Source organism: Sprattus sprattus, assembly GCF_963457725.1.
Source record: "Sprattus sprattus genome assembly, chromosome: 13".
NCBI classification, from domain to species: Eukaryota; Metazoa; Chordata; class Actinopteri; order Clupeiformes; family Clupeidae; genus Sprattus; species Sprattus sprattus.
In genome coordinates, this window is record NC_137911.1 from 7,629,767 (window position 1) to 7,653,446 (window position 23,680).

The 23,680-nt window shown below is 42.6% G+C and overlaps 2 protein-coding genes across 2 annotated transcripts in view; both read left to right on the forward strand.

The window, feature by feature from the left end:
* Window positions 1-1,285, forward strand: part of nin (ninein (GSK3B interacting protein)) — a gene marked incomplete at its 3' end in the record, with an annotated part of 30,155 nt that extends 28,870 nt beyond the window's left edge. The window contains exons 29-30 of the mRNA XM_080849701.1: window positions 834-947; window positions 1,070-1,285. Of these exons, the coding sequence (XP_080705827.1) occupies window positions 834-947; window positions 1,070-1,285 (330 nt within the window). The remainder of the gene's footprint in view (window positions 1-833; window positions 948-1,069) is intronic.
* A 7,905-nt stretch (window positions 1,286-9,190) lies between these two features.
* Window positions 9,191-20,947, forward strand: sav1 (salvador family WW domain containing protein 1). The gene is made up of 5 exons (XM_080850361.1): window positions 9,191-9,784; window positions 10,780-11,331; window positions 17,118-17,391; window positions 18,179-18,334; window positions 19,604-20,947. The coding sequence occupies exons 1-5, from the start codon at window positions 9,691-9,693 to the stop codon at window positions 19,821-19,823; spliced, it is 1,296 nt and encodes a 431-aa protein (XP_080706487.1). The 5' UTR covers window positions 9,191-9,690; the 3' UTR covers window positions 19,824-20,947.
* The last annotated feature ends 2,733 nt before the right edge of the window (window positions 20,948-23,680 follow it).

The window sequence follows — 23,680 nt, forward strand, 5'->3', positions numbered from 1 at the left end:
GAACGTAAATTCATTTATTAATTTAATTAATTCATCTGTGTGTAGAACTTTATTTTTTAATTACTATTTATTTTGATTTTTATGTTATTTATAGAATATGTGCTGTGACTTTACCTGTTTTTAACTTTGACCATCAAGACCAAATAAAGTCTGTTATATCCCATATCTGTGTGCTTAAATATACAAAAACAAAAATCTTAAGTGTGTGTGTGTGTGTGTGTGTGTGTGTGTGTGTGTGTGTGTGTGTCAGACACATAACCACCAAGACTGGTTGTGATGGACATTCACAGAAGGTCATGAGTGATTACTGCATGGTGTATGGTTCATTATTTTGTAAATGATTCAGTCATTTGTACCACAATTAAAGACACCGAGAGCAAGGTGCTTTGGGGTGGGGTTGCACTAACTAGCTTTGAACAGTCCTAACAGCAGACTTGACCATGTCACTTTCACAACTGGTTGAGGAGAGGAGACACTGATCATGGGAGTGTGTGTGTGTGTGTGTGTCACGTGTCTCTACAGTCTCTAGAATCTCTGAAGATTGATTCTATCCCGTGTGTATGTGGCAGGACGAGAGGAGACACTGATCGTGTGTGTGTGTGTGTGTGTGTGTCACGACAGAGACCAGAAGATTGATTCTATCCGTGTGTGTGTGGCAGGACGAGAGGAGACACTGATCGCATGTGTGTGTGTGTGTGTGTGTGTCACGACAGAGACCTGGAGATTGATTCTATCCGTGTGTGTGTGTGGCAGGACGAGAGGAGACACTGATCGCGTGTGTGTGTGTCACGACAGAGACCTGAAGATTGACTCTATCCGTGTGTGTGTGGCAGGACGAGCGAGAGATGAAGCTGATGAAGATGGAGGGGAGGATGCGGGATGTGGAGTTGGCACTCAGGAATGTGAAGATGCTGCTACAGGACAAGGTCTCTCAACTCAAAGATCAGGTAAGTACACACTCATACTCATACACACACACACACACACACACACACACACACACATACAAACAGACTTTATCCCTCAATTACCTGTGTGATCACTGTTCTCTGTATGTGTGTTTATGCAGTTGCATAAGAACGGCAAGGCTGATGGCATGATCAAGGACCTATATGTGGAAAACACCCAGCTCCTTCAGGCCCTGCAGCTCAGCGAGCAGCGCCACAAGACGGCCGAGAAGAAGAACTTCCTCCTGGAAGAGAAGATATCCAGCCTCAACAAGATTGTCCGCGAACTCGGCCCATCCCCGCTCTCACCCACCCCTTACAAATTCACTCGCTCCTGACCAATCCTGGCAAAGGTTCTTGCTGAACACAACCAATCACAGGTAACCTGTGAGTCCTCCAAAGGAAGGATTTGGTTTGCCTTGATTGGTTGAGACACAGGATTTGACACACCAGCTCATTTGAGGAAAATGAAGGATACTACTTTATTGTGTGCTGTTGTAGTACGGAAAAACTGTGTACTTTGAAAGGTTTTTGTTTGTTAAAGGGGGTTCGGGGGGGATTCCCACCAAGCTTTGACTGTACTGGACAGCATTCCCTTAAGATTCACAAATTAGAGTTGAAAGTCAACTAGACCTACCAAAGTCCTGGAGAGTGCTTGAATTTTCGGTCAGCCAGTTTATGAAATTGCAGTGAATGTTGTCAATGTCTCTGGTTAACTATTTGTTTGTTAGGTTGCTTCTTTTAAACTGTGTCTAGCTTTGTCAGACAGCCCCCACTGCCATGCCTTCATGGCATCAGGAAGCCAGTATCAGTACGTTGAGGAAATGTAGAATTAAAAAAATATGCTTCATATGTCACTTTAGGTAGCTGTATACTCTAAATCGTGGCATTGATTGGAGAAAAAAGGTATAATTAGTTATCATATAATTGGAAAATATAATCAAGAAAGCATGGAAACACTACATGTATGATTTTAATGTTATGGATCCTAGTGTGGAAAGGGTTCCAGGAATCAAAGAATATTGTATCTAATGAGATGATCTTACAGGTTTTACCTGATCTTCTCCAGAATTCTGATGTGGCTTAATCTTAGATCATAGGGTCAGTTTTTGAAGCACTATATTTTAGTAAGCGCAAGTATGAAGCGCAAGTGAAGTATGAAGGGGTTTGGCCTGCGTCTATTTCTGTGTATGTTTTTCTAGGGAAATGTTCTGATGAGCACACTGAATGATTTTACCAATATGTGCTAGGACCAATGGTGTGGAGATTCCTGAGGACGAGGTGCACTTTATGCATGCCAGTTTGTGTTCCCTGTATTTATTTGTTTGTTTGTTCTGTTTTGGTTGTTGGAATCCATATCCGATTGTTTGTAAAGATTTGTTAAGACGTCATCGACAACAAATGTATGAGAGTTTTTATGATTTCAGTATTACAATGCATCAAATGGGGTGCTGTATGTAACAACATGTTCACTAACTGCCCACTAGGGTGTCTGCAGGTATTGCACAATGATCTTCAGAAGGCATTAATACTGATGGACAATAAGTGAATGGTTACATTGTCCCTGAAATCACTCTGTTTGACTGTCAGTGAATGAGTTTCAACCCATGAAAAGCCTTTGCAGTGGAGCTTATCTTTTGCAATGAATGTTCATAGTATGCATGTGTGTATAGCCTGAAGGATGTGTGTTGAAGGAAAGAATGTTCTTTGGGCCCTAAGAAAGCTTCAAGCTGTACTGGTGATCCAGGAAACATTCCCGCTACCAACTTGTGAATGTAGGAGGGGGTTATGATAAGCAATGGCAAGCTGCTACTAGACTATAAAGTGACACTAGTGTTTTAAGTACCATGGAAGACCCATGCATGAAATGTGAAATAAACAGTTTTTTTAACTCCTTTAAAGCCTATTTGAGTGACCAATCCAAAGGTAGATCAACCTTCTTGCTACCACAATAAAGAAGATCTTTCCTTCCATATTGAGAAGATTGATGGGTTGGATTTGGCCTATGGTCACGGCAGTCTTCTCCTTTGGAATACAAAATAAACTCATGTCGTTCAATTGCAGCCAAATGTTTATCTACTAAATACTGACTATAATTCAAGCTGCATGAGTATGTTTTAAGTGGAGTATAAAGGGTTTTGGTGATTGTTGTGCCTTTTGCAGAGCACTAAATAGCACTTAGCTGTAGCGCCATGTTTCCTATGGAAAAGTAGGTGTTGGGTGGCGCTAGTAAACATTTTGCATTGCTTTCAGTAGTAAAGTCTGAAGCAGAATGTCCTTTTCTCTCACTTGTGTAGTTGCCCATTCTTTCTCTGCTGTCTTGAGATTTTTCTACATCCTTCACAGAGCATCACTTTAAAAAACAGGTAGGCTTTAAAAATGTATTTTTTTTTGCGCTGATGTTTTATGTTGGATTCAGTCTGATTGAGTAGGTTATGTGACGTAATCATCCAGTTTTGTGGTATAAGTTCAAGGCTTTTTGTCTAAAGTTTACCTGCTAGAGAGCAGTTCAATTATTTAAATGGTATGTCATGTTTTAGATAAACAGACTGTATTAAAGTACGTTGATCTCTAACTCTCTTATTATGGTGTAATATTTGCTGTTTTAAGGGAACCAAACTAGTAAAACTATTTACACACATGCAGGTCATATGTTTGTTAAGTGCTTTTGTTGTTGTTATTGTTGTTAATCAACAGTCCAGAATTATTTGCTCGTTTGAGTAGGTCTGGATATATCACATCTGGTCAGACAAGTTTGTACATGTGTTTGTAAAACTGACATACTTAAGAGCATTTCTGTGGTCTTGAGTGTAACATTTAGGTTGTTTTTGGAAACTGGTGTGAATATGTGGTGGTGATAGTTCTAAAAGAAATTAATTAATTGTTCCAAGACATTTCTTTCCCTATAATATTTGGCCACATTGCCAAAACTGCTCTCTTTTGTAGAATTGTGTAATATTTAAAGACACTTTCAGTAACAATCAGGTTATCAACTCTGATAAGGACTTCAAATGTCTGTGAATATGCCAATTTCCATACCAGTTCTTTTCCCACTAGGATTGTATGAAGTAGAGACCTGATTAGGCAGTAGCAAGTGGGAAACTGCTTAGTTATTCAGGAGGGAATTTTAGAACTGAAACTGAAACCTAAAGGCAAATGGACCTAACCAACCACAGTGAATATGACTGTATGTTGACTGTTTGACTGTATGGATTCTCTTCACGGTCCTCTAGCTGTCTTGCAGCGTGAATAATAAAAACACTCATTTGTTTGTCCACAGAGGAAATGTTGCGGTTAGCTTGTAACAGCACATCTCTGCTTTTGTGTTGTTCATGCTTGGACTTTTATATACAGTCAGGCAGAGACTACATAAGCACACTGCAAACTGTGCTCATCTGTAATGAGTATATAGTATACTATGATAAGAGATGCCCCTGGGTCAAGTCACAGTTTTTTTTTATTAAATCCATGTTTTTTAACCCAGATGTTCAGTTTGTGGATTCAGAAGAGGCTTCACAGCTCTGGACTCCGAGGAGATCGAATTAAGTCTTTTTTCTACAAATTGCTGCATGAGAATGAACCACATCTGCTGAAAGACTTGGCAATGAATGCAAAAGCACAAAAAAAGTGTAATAGCGTGCAAAAATGGTGCAGCGAAAAAATTAATAAAATTGATAACTGGTAAAAAGCATCTCCTTCAAGACTTGAGAATGACATCATATTCTTTCATACTTCTTCAAGGAAAATAAATAACACTGAACAACTAAAAGTGTTTCCTCCATATCTACTATTTTTACTACAACTACTACTGAGGTAACATACTTCTATTGCATCTTTATTGCAATGCAACACTAAAAAATGCAAAAATAGAGGAGACAGCAACACATAATATATTCCCCAAAATAATATTTAGTGCTTCAAAATGTTCTTTAGTTCATGTCGCGGAGAAAACCAGTCAGTCTCTCTCAATTCCTCAATCGAGAGTCAAAAGGCCACAAGTGTAGATCTGAGGTTTATTGTAGTCATTAAGCAACAATAAGGAGATGGTCTATGGATTAGCTCGATCTCATGTATGAATGTCAGGTCAGACTTTCTAAGTCTGTTTGGTATTGTTTGTCAGCCATTTTGAGCGAGGCTTTTCATACTTATGCATTAATCCATGTTCATCAACTTATTAATATCATTATATTTTGAATGCCACAGTAGCCTTGTTGGGTCACAGCATTTAGTTACAGCTGCATGAGTCACTTTTGGGTGGAGTATTTTTGGAGTATTTTTGGGGTATTTGGGTGGAGTATTTTTGGTGGTTGTAGTGCATTTTACATGAAAGGTTAACTGATGCGCTCATGTATGTTTGTCTAGTGTTGTGAATAACTAACAATTACCTTAGGAAATATGACGCTGCCAAGCAGGTATAGTTATTCACAACACTAGACAAACATACATGAGCGCATCAGTTAACCTTTCATGTAAAATGCACTACAACCACCAAAAATGGTTGTAGTGCATTTTACATGAAAGGTTAACTGATGCGCTTTCTTTTGTTTTGTTTGTTTGTTTTTACAACACAACCAAACTAAATTTTAACTCACATTTCCATATTCCAAAAGTGATTATTAAGTGTTTAATCTTATTTCAATGTTGAATTGTTTGTGTACAGATCCATATGTTCCCCAGTCCAAATCGTCGATGGCTATGATGGATGGTCAGGATGAAAATGATATGAAGTTGATGAGTAAGATGATATGAATAATGATTATGATGTGGTGGAGGACCTTCAACGAGAAGAGTGGTATTTTGAGGGCTATTAGTGAATCTGTTTCAATTATCCTGTCTTCTTCATGTTTCCTTTCCACTGTTTCACTTCATATTTTCTATGAAGTACTTTCATACCAGGCATGGTCTGTCCTCTTTTGCTATAAAAACCTGTCAACCACACACACACACACACACACACACACACACACACACACACACACACACACACATATATTAATGGCGTTCATTACAGCCCCAGACTTCTGCTGAAGTCTCAGCAACACCACTATAGTAAAAAGGAATAATAAAACACATTTTGGGTTGAAACTGAAGTAAAGAAATATGATGGCCAAGATGAATTAGGCTGTAAAGACGACAAAGATGCACCAGTTGTCATTTTGTCTGGATTACAGATATAACAATCACTGAATTTGTCAAGAGAGGTGACCCTCATTTGATTTTGTCGTTTCGGTTTAATTAAGTCTGCCATGAATGTTGTGAGTAATAATGTGAGTGTTGTGAGTGATAATGTGTGTGTTGTTAGTGATAATGTGAGTGATTAAATCAACTGAACATTACAACATGAGTTGGCTGAGCAGAGCCAGTACTAGATAAAGGCTGATTTTCACTTCTGCAATCTGGTCGGACACTTGGGCACGCCTTGGCACGCCTTGGCACGCCTTGGCAACACCTTCCCCCAGGTGTTAACGCCCATCCGAGCCATCCGAGAGCTGGTCGGAGAGGAACGCGCACCTCTTGAGTTTGGGGGGTAATTTTGTTCGAAGTGTGCATGCTTTGCTCATAGTGACACATTCACGTTACCACTTTTGACAAGGGCAACCGTCTCCCGGAAATAAATTAGTGAGTGCGTTGTCATGGTGAAGTAGTGATATAAAGCGAAAAATCACGCACCATAGGCTATTAGGCTTCCCAGCAATCATTGCAAATCTGAATGTGACGAAAATACCAAAGAAAATAAGTACGTATTAATTGTATTGAATCGTTTTATAATAGTTTCTATATTGTATGTATGTTACGCATATCGTTTTGTTATAGATCGCTACTATGTTTTCCACAAAAAACTACTACCATGATGGAAATACATTTTCCTTCTCATGTGAATATATAGCATTATAAAACTCTCTGGTTCTATCGCGTAATTTATCTGTTTCTGATTGGACGAGAGACGTTCCATGCTATAGGTTATTCGTCAACATACCAACAGTAACGGGACTTTTCACAGCTAATAATAAATCACTCCGCGATGAAAAATTTGCGTTGATGATAACCGTTAATTCAAAATCCTTAAAATTCCAAACCAAGACGTTGACAATGGAACTATTTTTTGTTGCGGGGAAACAATGGCGAAATAAACTATTTTTAATCAATAACTTCGTGTTGAAATGTTAATTTGTTGATGGTAGAATTGTTTTATAAAAGCAATATAGCACTCGTGGGAGTGAAAAAGTGAAAAAAAAGTGAAATTCCTCTTTATGGCAGAGGTGGTGTAGACACACACACTCTGAAATTGACCTCTGCATTTAACCCATCCAGGGAAGTGACACACACACACAGTGAAGTGAGGTTACACACTAACCCGGAGCAGTGAGCTGCCATTGGCGGCGCCCGGGGAGCAGTGATCGGGGTTAGGTGCCTTGTTCAAGGGCACTTCAGCCGTGGATGTGGGCATGGGAGAGCAGTGGTCTACCACTTCCCTTGCCCACATTTTACCTACTGGTCGGGGATCGAAACGGCCACCCTACGGTTTCCGGCCTGAAACCCTAACCAGTAGGCCACGGCTGCCCACTCGCCTGCAGCCTCGGTGGCTACGGCCGAACACCACCCGTGGGATTATCCCTTACCTACCCCACTCCCACTCCCACTTTTGCTATATTACTTAATTAGACATGCTCACGCTGACTAAGCTACATGTCTCCAAGACCCATGTGACAACACCTGCTCGACAGGTCCAGAGGTAGCCTACATGAGGAAAAAGAATCAATGACTTCAAACAAAGAGGTAATGGGGTAGCTCCGGGCTCGACAAACAGTCATTACCCCCACCCAGTGGTCTGGCGTTAAATAGGTTTCAGCACGCATAGCTGTCGGAGAAGTGTGTAGGGCTGATCAGTACGGTCAAATCAATCTGACCTCCCGCCCTTTTTTTTTCGAGGACCGAGAAGGACACAGAAGTGTATTTCAGGCTTAGATAAGACGACAAGCATGCAACAATTTGAATAAAGAAAACATCATGTCACTGCATGCAAATCAGCGGAGTTCACAGGGCAGCAGTGAAAGCTGCTTGAATTGAAAGGCTACAACTTCACTGGAACAAAATATGGAAGAAGACAAAGATTTTGGTGCCCAATGTTCCATAATGTACACAGCAGGTCCTTGTGAAAGGCCGAAGCAAAAAAACAGAATACTTTTGGTGCAAGTGTAACAATGTAAAAAATGAAGTTTAGTGCTTTTTATGAACTTCCCCAAATCTCTGCATATATGTATATATTTTTGTTGGTTCCACTACTGGGCTCAGGTGTTGTTGCTAATGGGGCGATAATTGGTGTGACACACCTCAAGACTTTCCCTTGTTTGGAAGTCTGTTAAAGGGGTAAGCTGGGTGTCTTTAGTTCTCCGTTAACAAAATGAATTAGTAGTATGTATTTTTCAAAGTTTCCCATGGTATGTGTTTTTTGTGTGATATTAGCTTGTTGTCTATCATATCCGGTAATTGCATCGTGTTGAATATGCAAATTAGCGGCGTTTAATACGTGTTAGATGTAAATGTTTGTCTAGCCATTAAATGGGTGCTAACTGGCTAATTCATTATTGTGTAGATACCAGCATTACCCTCGTGTGTGTGTAATCGCCCCTTACTGCTGTGTTGCAGGTATGTTGAGCCTGAGTGTGTACTTATATTTGAATTTGAAGTGAATACTTACATTTATAATCTGTCATGTACTATGTTTGTTTCTATGGTTGCAATTTTATCATTTACATAAATACACTATACGATCACTGTATGTTTTACTACTAGTGTTGTAGCTGGTAGGTTGTAATGGATGTAACACTGGACAGCATATGGTAGCTTACAAACTTTTCATTAGTTACCCTTGTTTGGAAGTCTGTTAAAGGGATACCAGCATTACCCTCGTGTGTGTGTAATCGCCCCTTACTGCTGTGTTGCAGGTGAATAAATTGATGACAGATTGTGCCCACGACTCCGCTACACGTTCCTTTACCATACAGACATTTTATTTATAATCATTGTAGCGGGCTGGTTAAAGTCCGTTACACAAGTGATGAGGGAACTTTTGTTATGTCATTGCATCAGTGCGGTCTTTTCGTCATTACAAATTATTCTAGATACCTGTGGCAACAAAGTCTGGAGCTTACCCACAAGCCTTTGCGATGTGGAATGAAGTACGCTGCCGTTGGGAAGTGAGTGAAGTGGGAAGAAATGGGCAGGGACATGGAGCCGTGGGGAGTACCCAACAGGCAGCAACGGAAAAGAGCCCTTGGATCCAGGCGTCAGAACAAGGGCTGTCCACCCCAGCCATAATATATTAACAAAGGGGGACACACTAGTGACTGTTTATGTTTTTTTAGTTTGATATTTACAGCGATTACTGGTGAAGCACATTCTGTCGTATACTTCAGTAAGATATAGCAAAGTTAGCTAGTTAGCAAGTCTGCTAGCTGAAAAAGTTAGTTAGCTATCATAGCGTTGCTAATTAGCTAGCTTTCCAACCTAACTTTGCTGTGTGGTTGGTAAGGGTTTGTTTTGTCTCCATGCGAAAGTTGGTCGCCAGCTACTACAGCTAGATATTAAACCACTGATGTCTATCAGTTTTCAGCAGTGAAATGAAGTCGGACTCCAAGGACAGTCCTTTTTTTACTTCGTCGCGAATGTCAGCGCCGTGAATGTTTGCCAGATGGATTATTCACGATTTTATTGCTGCGTTGATGTCGTTTATTTTTGAGTTATGCTCTCAAGAAAGAAAAGTAAAAACGAAGCCTCGAAACCAGCCGAAATCCACGGGAAGTATGTGAAGAAGGAGACCTCACCACTTCTTAGAAGTAAGCTTATATATAACTTTGTTGTCAGTTGCGGACTTGCAGATAGCCTTGGGGACGTAGCAAACGTTATATATCATTGGATTTGGATAGCTCACTGTCCAGCATTTTCAGTCATCGCAAGCATATGCACAATTAATGATATCCACTAGCTAGAAATCAAGAATGTGTATAGCTTGGCGACTCGTAAATTCTAGCACTTCCTTCACTTGAACGCTAGTACTGTCACTTTTATGAACAGGTACAGTGGGATGGTTATGCTGTCAATTAGCTGTCGAAAATATATGAAGTTGGAAGAAATTGTGCACTCTTTGGCATTGCATGCATTTCTTTGTATTCATAAATCACAAAATGGAGTATTATTTTTTTATCTGTAGCACACAATATAACGTTACTTAGATTTTCGGTGAGTAACGTTGTACGTTTGAGCGTTCAAAATACGCGATGAAAAGTAGTCAAGATCAAGTAGGATCTGGAAACGAGCAGCACAGCCTTTAACTTCAACCTCAAGTGTTGTGTCGTGAATGACATTGGATTGAGATGATTTCACCATTTCTCTGTAAATACATGAATAGATCACAATGAAATTAATTGATTCTTGTCTTGTGTGAACGACTGTGGGTTTGACTATAGCGTTTCAGCTTGTGGTTGAGGTGAAGAGGAACTCAGGCAAATAACTTGATTGCTTCTATACTGTTTGACACAGGCGTTTTTGAAGGCTAATTCTGCTCTTTAAACCATCACGTTGCAGATGTACTCATAGATGGTATTTTCCCCCAATACTGTTGTCACAGTGTCTTACGAAGGGGCAGTGTTGCATGGCTTCTAGACCCATTGATCAGTTGTAATGTAAAAGTGTAACATTCAGTTCAGATTATGTAAAATACTGGTGCGTGGAAATCCTTTTACTATATACTATATATGCATTCTACATTTCCTCATCTGTTCTGGTTTTCTTCTCACTTCCATTGCCCTTTCTTTCCCCCCCTCCCACAAAGATCTTATGCCATCCTTCATCAGGCATGGCCCTACTATTCCGCGGCGTGGTGACGTTGCCCTCCCTGAGCCGATTCCTGCCTCCAGCTACCCCTCAGCAGGGCCCGAGGCCGGCCCGCCGCACGGCACCAAAAGCTTCCTGCGGCAGCATCCGCCGCGTTCTGCCCAGGAGGTGGCACTCCGGGCCAGCCAGCGTGTGTCTGCGCCGCCATACGGCCTGCGCGGGCCGAGCGAGCTGCCGCTGGAGTACGGCGGCTCGCAGCAGTCCTTCCTGCCGTCGCCGGGGCCGACAGGTGAGGCAGAAAACGGCGGTGGGGACGTGGGAGGCGGCCGTTTCTATTACGCAGATGGTCCCGCCTCTGCTGCGGCCGCCATGGCCCCTGGTTACTACAGGGCCCCTCAGGGCCTGCACCGACCACCACCGCCGCTGCAGCTGCCTCCTCCAGAACGTTTCCATGACGACTATCGCTACTACGAGCACCATGCCAGCGAGCATCCCTTCTCCAGGATGCCCCCGCGCACTCCACCACCAGCTCAGACCAGACCCCCTGCAGGTGAGGCCAAGGGTGGGCACGGGGAGGAGAGAGGGTGAAGCACTTGGTTCTAGGGCTGGCATCAGACTCCACTGTCTAAATTGGCCTCCTGTTCTGCTCTTGGTCTTCTGGCACCCGCAGCACTGTCTCATCTAGGTCCCCAAATCTTGATGAGCTTTATGCACTGTGACCTATGCCAAGGGTTTCATTCAGGGTGGGAAATTTACATATTTTTTAGGGGGCAATTTTTGCCCCCATTTACTGAAATCCAGGGGCATTTCACAAAAAATTGGGGGCACTTTTAGAAACTTGTGAAAAACATTTAACCTTTGTTCAAAATAATAAACACACTTATTTAGGCTTAAAGCAGCAATACGGAATTCTGTTCCAAAACTAGTACGCCAACTACCTAAAAGGCATGCAAAAACCTTGTAACCACCACCAACAGCCCAGCTGACACAGATAGAAGCTTGCCACCACACTAACTGGTGTATTTTTGCAGTACCTGGCATGTCATGCATGTGAAAGCTTTTCTTCCATTTTTGCAGGGTGTTCCAGCCCGTTACACAGAACTACATAGGGCATATCTTTGATGGCTAGTGGGAAAGACACAGGTCTTGATCGGTCCTTCACATGTCCATATGCGATCAAAATGAATTAGAGGATGGTACCAAAACTAGTTGCCTATAAAACCATACCTCAAAAAGTGTTAAATTGTTGCATAGTGTTACTTTAAAGTATATGAACAATTGTCATTAAATGGCAATAATAAGACTATTAGGCATTAGTCTACATATTCAAAGTGTTTTCTTAGATTTTTTGAAGAAAAACCAAACAGACAACGTAAATTACACAATCATATTCACGTTTATTCTTATTTCTTTGTGGTTATTAGTTGTTATTATTATTATTCATTGTTATTTCATTATTCAACTATTAACAATCGTTTTTTTCTTTCTTTTTTTAATAATAATAACACATTATATTTATGGATTTTTGTGTTACCTTTAATCATGTTATACCTACCATAGTAGGCCTACAGGAAATACAGATAAGACTAGTAAGCTAGCTTGCAAGCAAGCCTTTGTAGCTAACGCACAATCAGAGATAGCTAACGTTAGCTAACTAACATTTAACTAGCTTAACCGAACTAAATCATTTCTAAAAGTATTATCACTAGTTATCATTCACCGTAGGCGATGGCGTGTTGCTTGGCGCCTGGTGACGAAAGGCCATGGATTTCTATATGTTTTCGCTCCCCTTGAAGAAGTCAGCAGAAACATTTGCCTGTGCTGACAACGACTTGGGCAACTCGTTGTCCACAAGTCCGACATGCCTTGAAAAAAAAATCTGGTCTTTTTCTCGTCGTCGTCATCCTCCACCCCTGGACAATCTAACTTAAACATTTTGACAGTCGCTGGGTGTGTGAATTAATTTGATCTTAACCTGAGATGGTGACTGCGCTGATCCTCATTTCTCCTCACGCAGTCACAGGTCTGATTAGGAAGCGCTCCAAATATTTTTAGTTAGAACGTTCGGTTCTTCACGCAACAATTTGCCCCTCTCCTAGTAATTTTAGGGGCAAAACTATATTTCTTAGGGGCAGTTTTGCCCTTTGCCCTCGCTAATTTCCGACGCTGGTTTCATTATTGTCAGATGAGAGTGGTCCGTGCTGTCACAGCACAAGGGAGGGGTGCAGATCTACAGGGGCAAGTTAGTTTAACAGTGATTTAGCTGCATGGTAGAGGGGAATTAGAGCTGACCAGATACAACTATGTATGTAGCAATGTATTGTGATATTAAGTATTTATGTTTGTATTTGCATCAGTATCTGAAAACCAATAATATTAATGTAGCACCTATTCAGCACATGTTAATTGCATAGCAGTATTACAGTAGCAGTGTAATATTGAAGGGCTATTATATTAAAGGTGCCTTTAATTGGTTATTTTAAAAGCTTAATTCCCCTTTTTCTCATCAATTTTAAGTGATACATAATTGTCAGCTGAAGTTATAGGCTTACCAAAGGAATCATGTTGTCTCGAGTAGTTGCTGTACTGCGCTCTTTGTTTGGAAGAATGAAGACATGTGTACACCCAGTGGCCCACTTGAGCCGGAAGACCAGTGCCCACTCATGGCAGCATCACAATAGTGGCAGACTTATCTGATGGAAAATACTCAACTCCTACAGCCATGGCCTGATGCTAAAAATATCCACTACTAATTCTGAAAATTCCTTCCTTTGGATTATGTAATGCTTGCAAAGTAGTGTGTGTGTGTGTTTGTGTGTACGCTTTGAATTACTACGTGGGTTAGGGCAGGGTTACTCTCATGTTGCTCCCCACCCAATCCGATTTATGTTTGCTACTATTTATAACGCACACATGCATGCATACACAGTAATAGTCGGGGTACCATATCAGCTCAATAACTAGACCGATCACATTTGTTTGTTTTACTGAAATGTCCCATATCCTCTTTCACTTGTACTTTCATTGCCTAAACACACACAGACAAACACACAAGCACAGAACAGTTGAGTTTGATGATGGCATGTGGTCGCTCTTCCCACATGGGCCGTCCCATTCTGGAGACACACGCACACGCACACGCACAAACACACACACACACACACACACACACACATACTCACACTCACACTCGCACTCACACATACACATACACACACAACCTCCAACAGATACTCTACTTTGTGGGTGTGTTTGTCTATTCATTGTAAAGCCTCACATGACCACACAAATATTGCCACAACATTGTACACAGTAGTAGACACACAAAACTACAAAATCATATCATTTGATATAAGTATGATGCCATGTAAACTTGGATTCATATGGCTGTCGATTTTTTAAGGTCATCTGTCATTTCAGTCATGAAATCCAACCATGTGCAACTCCCAAACTTGGTTCAAACGTAGTCCGATTTCTTCACTACCAGCAGTTACTGTGAGTGCCTGCACTCCTGATCTGGTACAGTCAGCTACTCCCTCTAATTACTCAGTTTTGCTGTGTGGTTAGGAAAGACAAAGCTTTGGTGGTACATTACACTACACGGAGAACATTAATAGACAGATAGGTAAACTTAGGTGGACTTTACTTTATTATTCTGGCAGATTAGGTGACTGGTGACTTGTAAGCACACGGAACAGCTCTTGTGCTACCCTTCAAAACACACACGCCCCAGGTCGTGTTATGGTAGATCCGGTACAGGAGAAAGCACATCCTGCTCCTGTGTGTGTTAAGGTCAATAAATTAACCCAAAATGGAGACCATTCTGTTGTCTCCTAGGTCTGTAAGTATCTGCTAACACAACACAGGTTCCCTCCCTTGAGGATGTGCTGCTGCCTCACACCAGATTTCATCCTGCTTAGAACTTCATCTGGCTCCTTGCATCCACATGTAGCCTTGACATAAAATAAGTGTGTGATAATTAGGGGTGTGCAAAAAAAATCGATTCACATTTGTATCGCGATTCAAGTGCTTCCGATTCAGAATCGATTCATAGAATTCCAAAAATCGATTCATATAAAAAAAAAAGATTAACGTTCTTTTTGGCTTCGCAAACTGTGTATTAGGCTATCGTTACGGTTTGAGTGATGGTGAGCGCTATACGCTATATTTTGTACCGCCCTGTTTGGCAATGTTGTTTTTCAATAAAATAAAACATTGCATAAAGCAAGCCAATCCACTTTTCCATGATAAGAGCATTAAAATAAAATTTGCGATTAATTCATTTGCGATTAATCGCGATTAATTTTGAGTGAACTATGACAAAAATGCGATTAATCGTGATTTGAATATTTTAATCGTTTGAGAGCACTAACATTTTCATACTGTGAATCAATTTTTTTGAATCGAGACTCGTTTTTGAATCGAAAATCGATTTTGAATCGAATCGTGAGCCTAAAAATCGGTATTGATTCGAATCGTGACATTTTCTGAATCGTGCACCGCTAGTGATAATGTATCCTAAATATAAAATAAGTGTGTGACTTGTTTTTTGGAAAATGGCCTATGGTTAGATATGTGCTGCCTTCCTCAAAACGGTGTCTCTCTCCCTCTCATGCACTCTGCCTTATGCCAACCTGGCACAGGCCAGCTGGCACCAAGTAGATGCCCTGTCAGTGGTATGTAGAATTTCTCAGCTGTCCTGCTGCCAACCCGCTCACCTTCTCTCCCTCTCCCACTGTGTATGCACGTGTCCTCATCTATTTGAAGTTCAATTTAGCATTGTGGCCAAACAGTGGGTTTAGGGGTGCTGACACAGAATGCATTTTGTGTGTTTCTGTGAGAACGCCTGGGTGAGCTGATCAGGTTGTGCTTAGTGAAGCCGTCTAGAAGTTGACATTCAAGCATAGACTGTAGAAGTGGAGGTGAGACGGTCACAGCACATCTGCTCTTGGCTTCAATTTGCTGTTAGCTATTCAGTAGCAGAGACCCTTAGACCAACCGTTGAGTTGTATGGATACACACACACACACACACACACACACACACACACACACACACACACACACTCACTCCCTTTCAGCTTTCATCATCATAATGTTTTGCTCACTTTGGGTCCCTTCCTCCACTCTGCTTTCATTTTGATTTGTGTGTGTGTCAAAAGTTATAATTGTTCTGTGCAGCTTCTGTAGATAGCTTTGATTGTTTTCTGCCATTGTATGGCATAGGCCACACACACACACACACACACAATCTAATTCAAACAGACAAAGAAAGTTGAGATGAGATGAGATTCTGACTTCAGATGAGGTACTGGCTCCATGACTGGTTGGGTTTTGCTACTGACTCCAGGAACGAAGTCAGTATGCTAGCGCACACATATGCACAAGCGCACGCACACACACACACACACACACACACATACATACACAAACAGAGTAGTAGTCCCAGCACAAGAGGCCGCAGACCTGAGAGTACAGCCTTCCTCTATAGAGGAATGCCTTTCGGTTATGGCTTGTTTGTGTGTTGTATGTGTGTGAGGTCTTGGTCTGGCCTGTGTGGTTTTGTGTGTGTGTGTGTGTGTGTGTGTGAGGGGGATGAGAACATTCCTGAGCTAAAGAACTGGAGCAGTCTCTGAGGAACAGACTTCACTCCAGGGACTGTGGAGAGTACTCTCTCTCTCTCTCAAAATTCTTCTCTTCATCCACTTTTGTTCTCTCCCTCCTCTCATTTTAGCTGTTATCTTTTCTGCTCGTCTCCTCTCTTTTGCCCTTAGTCCCTTCAGATGCAAATTCAAACTTGTATTGCACTGCTACTCATGTACAAACAGGAGTGTGCGTGCGTTCGTGTGTGTGTGTGTGTCTTTGTTAAAAGAGCTAAGCATTGCTTCTCATGGCCAAGCACAAGAAGTTTTGTAAAAAAAAATGTCCAAACCCATTTACAGTATGATCCAGACATTAAACTCTACCCCTCAATCCCTCCCCCTCTTAACCCCTCCCTCTCTCTACCCCTCCATCTCTCCCTCTCTCTACCCCTCCATGCCTCCCTGTCTCTACCCCTCCATGCCTCCCTCTCTCTACCCCTCCATGCCTCCCTCTCTCTAATCCTCCATGCCTCCCTCTTTCTTCCCCTCCATCCCTCCCTCTCTCTACCCCGCCATGCCTCCCTCTCTCTACCCCGCCATGCCTCCCTCTCTCTACCCCCCAATCCCTCCCTCTCTCTTCCCCTCCATCCCTCCCTCTCTCTACCCCTCCATCCCTCCCTCTCTCTACCCCTCCATCTCTCCCTCTCTGTACCCCTCCATCCCTCCCTCTCTCTACCCCTTCATATCCCCCTAAGGCATTGGGCGCATGCAGGCCAAGTCCCTGGGCAACCTGTCCACCCCCAGTGGCAGCGACGAGATCCCGCTGCCGGGCGGCTGGACGGTGGACTGGACCATCCGCGGCCGGCGCTACTACATCGATCACAACACGAACACCACGCACTGGAGCCACCCACTGGAGCGCGAGGGCCTGCCGCCCGGCTGGGAGAAGGTGGAATCGGCAGAGTTCGGCGTCTACTACGTGGACCACGTCAACAAGCGTGCCCAGTACCGCCACCCGTGTGCCCCCAGGTGAGGAGGGGGTGAGATGTGGCCCTGCTGATGGTGGGGACAGGGCTCACTGTAGAGGACAGGGCTCACTGTAGAGGACAGGGCTCACTGTAGGGCTGATGGTGGAGACAGGGCTCACTGTAGAGGATAGGGCTCACTGTATGGCTGATGGTGGGCACAAGGCTCACTGTAGGGGACAGGGCTCACTGTAGAGGACAGGGCTCACTGTAGAGGACAGGGCTCACTGTAGGGCTGATGGTGGAGACAGGGCTCACTGTAGAGGACAGGGCTCACTGTAGGGCTGATGGTGGAGACAGGGCTCACTGTAGAGGACAGGGCTCACTGTAGAGGACAGGGCTCACTGTAGGGCTGATGGTGGAGACAGGGCTCACTGTAGAGGACAGGGCTCACTGTAGGGCTGATGGTGGGCACAAGGCTCACTGTAGGGCTGATGGTGGAGACAGGGCTCACTGTAGAGGACAGGGCTCACTGTAGGGCTGATGGTGGAGACAGGGCTCACTGTATGGCTGATGGTGGGCACAAAGCTCACTGTAGGGCTGATGGTGGAGACAGGGCTCACTGTAGGGGACAGGGCTCACTGTAGGGCTGATGGTGGGCAAAGGTGTACAATATATTTTTTGACTGTCATATTTTTCACTTCTCATCTCTCCTTTTTATTTTGTTTCCTTACCACTCTTGTCGCTCTCTTGTCACCTCATACTTAACTATTGCATAGACACCTCGCACCATTTATTCTTTCTCTCTCTATCGATCTATCTCTCTGACTGTCTCTCTCTCCCTCCTGTAGTGTCCCTCGTTATGACCAGCCCCCGCCCCTCCCCCCTCCAGTGACGTACCAGCCTCGTCCCACTGATCGTGTGCAGCCGGTCCTGGTGCCTGCCAACCCTTACCACACCGCAGAGATCCCAGACTGGCTCCAGGTCTACGCCAGAGCCCCACTCAAGTCAGTATGCTCACACACACACACACACACACACAGTAGCAAAGTCTCTGCCCAAGTGCTTTATTTGTTGTGTGTTTTGCTGAGAATACATGTAACCCCATATTTCAGGAATTATTCTGTTGCATCTAGGGCTGGGCAAGTTAACGCGTTATTATTGCGTTAATTCATCAATTAATTAACGCTGACAATTTTATATCGTTTAATTATTTATTTTATTATTGTAAATGTCTGTTGCCTACAGGCTTTTATTTTGAAAAAGTCTGCTGCTGACTGCTGCGCAACCGAAAAAGAAAAGAATGGGCGGATAAACAAACCTGGAGAAGGGCATAGACATATACTTGAAAAGTTGACCACACTCAAGTTAACACGCATCCACGAAAGCTAAACTTCTCGAAATAATGTGGCGATTAATTGCCTGTGCATCACCTCCAGCAAAGGTTAACGTCAGTGGGCGTTAACCGGTCAGCTGTTAGCTAAAATCTAGAAGTTCGTTGTCTCTGAATGATGCTAGCAGCAGCTAAGCCGCTGGCTATCCAAGCCTGTCACCCTACTGGATCCATCATTAAGATCGCATCCGGATGACAAGAAAATTAACTATCGAAAATATGATTTTGAGCTTGTTGTGCAATGATATCCCCTGTCCTCCCGGCTCCCGATAAATTAAGCTAACTAATTTTAACGTGCTAGCTATCGCTAGCTAGCATGGGGAGTTGCCATTAACTAGCGAGCTACAAACGTCAGCCAACAAAGCAAAATCAAAAGGGATATGGCAGAAACAACGTCATTACCAGGCTGGTTAGTTACATTACAGGGAAACCAGCTATCAAGTACATGGAATTGAGTTGTAATATTGTCAACACAACTTTTTGGTGCTTTAGCACACTCTAAACATTAATGCCCTGGCAGTGGCAATAAGCTTTAGTTTTGTATTTGTTTTGATAACATTGTTTAAGTTGAGAATTACACAAAGTATGTATTTTATTAAACTGCTACTGCTGATGTTAAGTGTTTGCACAACAAATGTTGTGGCATTTTGTTCATATAGCAGAACATTTAAAATAAAGTGTGCTATACACTGCTTTTTAATTGATTATTGGATTTTGCGTATAAAAATGCAATTAATCGTGATTAATCAGGGAAATCATGCGATTAATCGGATTCAAAATTGGAATCGTTGCCCAGCCCTAGTTGCATCACATGACTGGTGTGTGCATGTGTAACACATTTCTCTGCTGGGCTGTGATAACGTGTGGGTGTGTGTTTGTGTAGGTACGACCACATCCTAAAGTGGGAGCTGTTCCAGCTGGTGGACCTGGACACGTACCAGGGCATGCTGAAGCTGCTCTTCATGAAGGAGCTGGAGCGCATCGTCAAGTCCTACGAGTCCTACCGCCAGGCTCTGCTCACCGAGGTGGAGGCCCGCCAGAAGCGCCAGCAGTGGTACGCCCAGCAGCCGCCGGCCGCCAACAGCTACCCCGTCAACATGTGAGAGGCCAGGGCCAGACGGGGTGATCTCAGCCACCGCGTGTCCTCAGACAACGTGCTCACCGCCTCAACCTGTGGGGACAGTGATGAAGAAGGGTAGAGCAGGATTAGCGGTGTAAGGACAGGATTGAAGGGAACGTCATGATCAGCAGTGTTGTTGATGATGATGATGAGGGTGGGAATGCATGTCACAACCTGGCCGTCAGTGTCTCTCCTGAGTCGTCCATCATGCCCAGGGAGGCCCAGTCAGGGCAGTGTCTGTCTGTGTGTTTGTTTGTTTATTCTCTTGCTTGTTTTTTATTTTGAATTTAGTTTTAATTATGGTGGCACATCAAGTCTGACTGTGTCACACTTTGCATGTGACTCGCTACATGGTGGGGCTCTCTTGACTCCTTGTTTGATGACTGACGTCATATCGGAGCTGCTTTGTTGTTGTTTTGTTGTTGTTGTTATTTTTATTTTTGCTGTCATTGTTCTTGATGCCAAAACACATCAGTGCCTTTGCCACTCAAGCCAAATCCAGCGGACCTCAAAACACCAGCGAGAACTCCTGTGGGTGCACTAAACCTGAGAGACTCTCTTGTTTACAAATGTAACAGGCTCTATAGAACTTACTCCGTCTACACTACACAGAAAGTGTGTGTGTTTGTGTGTTTGTGTGTGTGTGCGCGCGCTCATTTGAAAAAGGCAGAGGCAAATTGACATTTTTGAAAGCTGATATAGGCAGCTTCCCCTTTTACAGAGTATATGTCCTTTTTTTTTTGCCTCTCAAAACATATGATACTTCAAAAGTATTTTTATAATGGCATTTTCCTCCTAATCCTCCGTGTAAGTGACCGCTCTCCTCTCCTCCTCTACTTCCCTTTTATAACGTGTCAGTCCTCTTGGGAGACAATCCTCTCTGTATGCCCAGCTAACCTTCTGAGGGAGGCCTGGGATTCAGCTTGGGTCATATGTCTTATTTTAAAGACGCTATATTAATGTATTTTAAAGGTGGTGAACTTTTGAAGGCCCATAGTTCAGTCTCACGGAATGCCTTGTGGTCACCGTGCCTCTTGGCTCTCTCTCTGCCTTCTTCTGAAGACCTGGTAATTATATGTTTTTTTTTTTTGTTTTTTTTCATTACGTGCTCTGTATCATTAAAAATATATCATAAGCTAATATACTTATGTATTTATATCACGGAGGTCATGGTTTCTGTCATTCAGGGGTCTTTTCATGTCGCATTTTCTCTGTTCTTTGAGTGGCTTGTACCACATTTCTCTGAATATATGGTGGAGAAACCGATGCAGTTTTAGTAAGAGAAGCGGTTTCTCTTGTAAGACAGTTAAGAAACAATGGAGTTGCTTGTAGGAACCACGTCTGCGGCTGGAAAAGAAAGACTGCTTCAGTGAAGGGTAAACAGGACCGGACGAGGGAATTAAATGATCGTAACAGTAACATGTAGACCCATAAACCCTCTTCACACTTACAACAGGGGGGAGGTTGACAGTGATGAGCTACTCTCAGTGCCTGGTCCAAGGTGAGACATAGGACACAACCTGCTTGTCTCCGGACAACATACAGTACCTTGCGTAAGTATTCACCCCCTTGGATGTTTTACCCTTTTATGGCTTTTATAAATCAGTCATGGTCAATATAAGTTGGCTTTTTGGACAAAAAAAATCACAAAATAGCTCTCTTTAATGTCAAAGTGAAAAAATATTTCTACACAGTTATGTAAATTAAATACAAATATGTAATGAAAATAAGTGCTTGCATAAGTATTCACCCCCTTTATCACCCCCTTTATATAGACTCACCTAATTCAACAGAGGTCCAGCCAATTGGTGCTAGAAGTCTCACAATTAGTGATATGGGGATCAGTGTGCAGTAAATGTGTCTCAAGTGATTGTAGTATAACGACACCTGTGTCTGGAAGGTCCATTCACTGGTCAGTATTCAGTAATCAGTATTACTGGCTATTGTTAAACCATTAAGACCCAAGATCACTCTAAGCAACTCAGAGAAAAGGTTGTTGAAAAGTATAAGTCAGGGGAAGGATACAAAAAAATGTCCAAGGCACTAAACATCCCCTGGAATTCTGTTAAATCCATCATCAAGAAATGGATGGATTGTGGCACATGTGTAAATCTGCCTAGATCAGGCCGTCCTCACAAACTGAGGGGCCGTTCAAGAAGGAGACTAGTAAGATAGGCCACCAATAGACCTATGACTACTCTGAAGAAGTTTCAAGCTTCAGCAGTTGAGATTGGAGAAACTCTGCATACCACCACTGTTGCCTTGGTTCTTCACCAATCTAAGCTTTATGGAAGAGAGCCACTGTTGAAAAAAAGGATCGACTACAGTTCGCCAAAAGGCATGTGGAAGTCTCCATGGTCAAGTGGAAGAAGGTTCTGTGGTTTGATGAGACCAAAGTGGAGCATTTTTTCAACAGTGGCTCTCTTCAATGAAGCTGTGATTGGTGAAGAACCAAGGCAACAGTGGTGGTATGCAGAGTCTCTCCCATACCAGCTGCTGAAGCTTGAAACTTTTTCAGAGTAGTCATAGGTGTCTTGGTGGCCTCTCTTACTAGTTTCCTTCTTGCATGGTCACTCAGTTTGTAAGGACGGCCTGATCTAGGCAGATTTACACATGTGCCATATTTCTTCCATTTCTTGATGATGGATTGAACAGAGTTTCAGGGGATGTTAAGTGCCTTGGACATTTTTTTGTATCCTTCCCCTGACCTGTACTTTTCAATAACCTTTTCTCTGAGTTTCTTAGGGTGATCTGTGGTCTTCATGGTGTAACAGTAGCCAGGAATACTGATTACTGAATACTGACCAGTGAATAGACCTTCCAGACACAGGTGTCGTTATACTACAATCACTTGAGACACATTTACTGCACACTGATCCCCATATCACTAATTGTGAGACTTCTAGCACCAATTGGCTGGACCTCTGTTGAATTAGGTCAGTCTATATAAAGGGGGTGATAAAGGGGGTGAATACTTATGCAATCACTTATTTTCATTACATATTTGTAATTTGTAATTTACATAACTGTGTAGAAATATATTTTCACTTTGACATTAAAGAGAGCTATTTTGTGAATTTTTTTGTCCAAAAAGCCAACTTATATTGACCATGACTGATTTATAAAAGCCATAAAAGGGTAAAACATCCAAGGGGGTGAATACTTACGCAAGGTACTGTACTTCACTTTCCGCCAGGGAAGAAGGCATCAGGGAGTTACATGTCAGGGAGGTGTGTGTACGTGCGTGTTTTCGTGGGTGTGATGAAATAAGGGCTCTTATAAATCCCAGACAGGAAATGTGTTCCCATAATGGCCTGTATTGTCATTTGAAGGAAACCAGAGTTGGATCATTTTTGAGCTGCTGGAAATGATGGAGAGAATTAATCGGAATTGCTTTCCATTTCTCAGGAATGTGTCTGTGTGTGTGTCTATATACTTATATAAATATTCGGCAGCTTAATGAGGAAACTAGTCTGGCCATGAGTTGAAACAAAACAGGTATGTACAATCTGTGAGCCATTCCAAAGAAAAGTGTAATGCATCCCTTTTGGGGAAAGTGATGTGTTTTGCACTTACAGTGACATGGACACATAGTAACCCAATCTTATACCTATTGGATGGATGAATAGTTTGGTGTAGACGTACTGACACAAATACTTTCATACCAAAACGTGGTGGTATTTGTCAACAAATACCTCAGGATACATTTTGAGGGAGCCATTATGAAAATAGACACTTCAACTCAACAGCATCTCACAGAACCAAGCGTGTTTTAGGATAAGCCCAATGAGTTTATTAATGCACAAGGTCCTTTGGGGCGTTTATCATCCATGTCAAAAG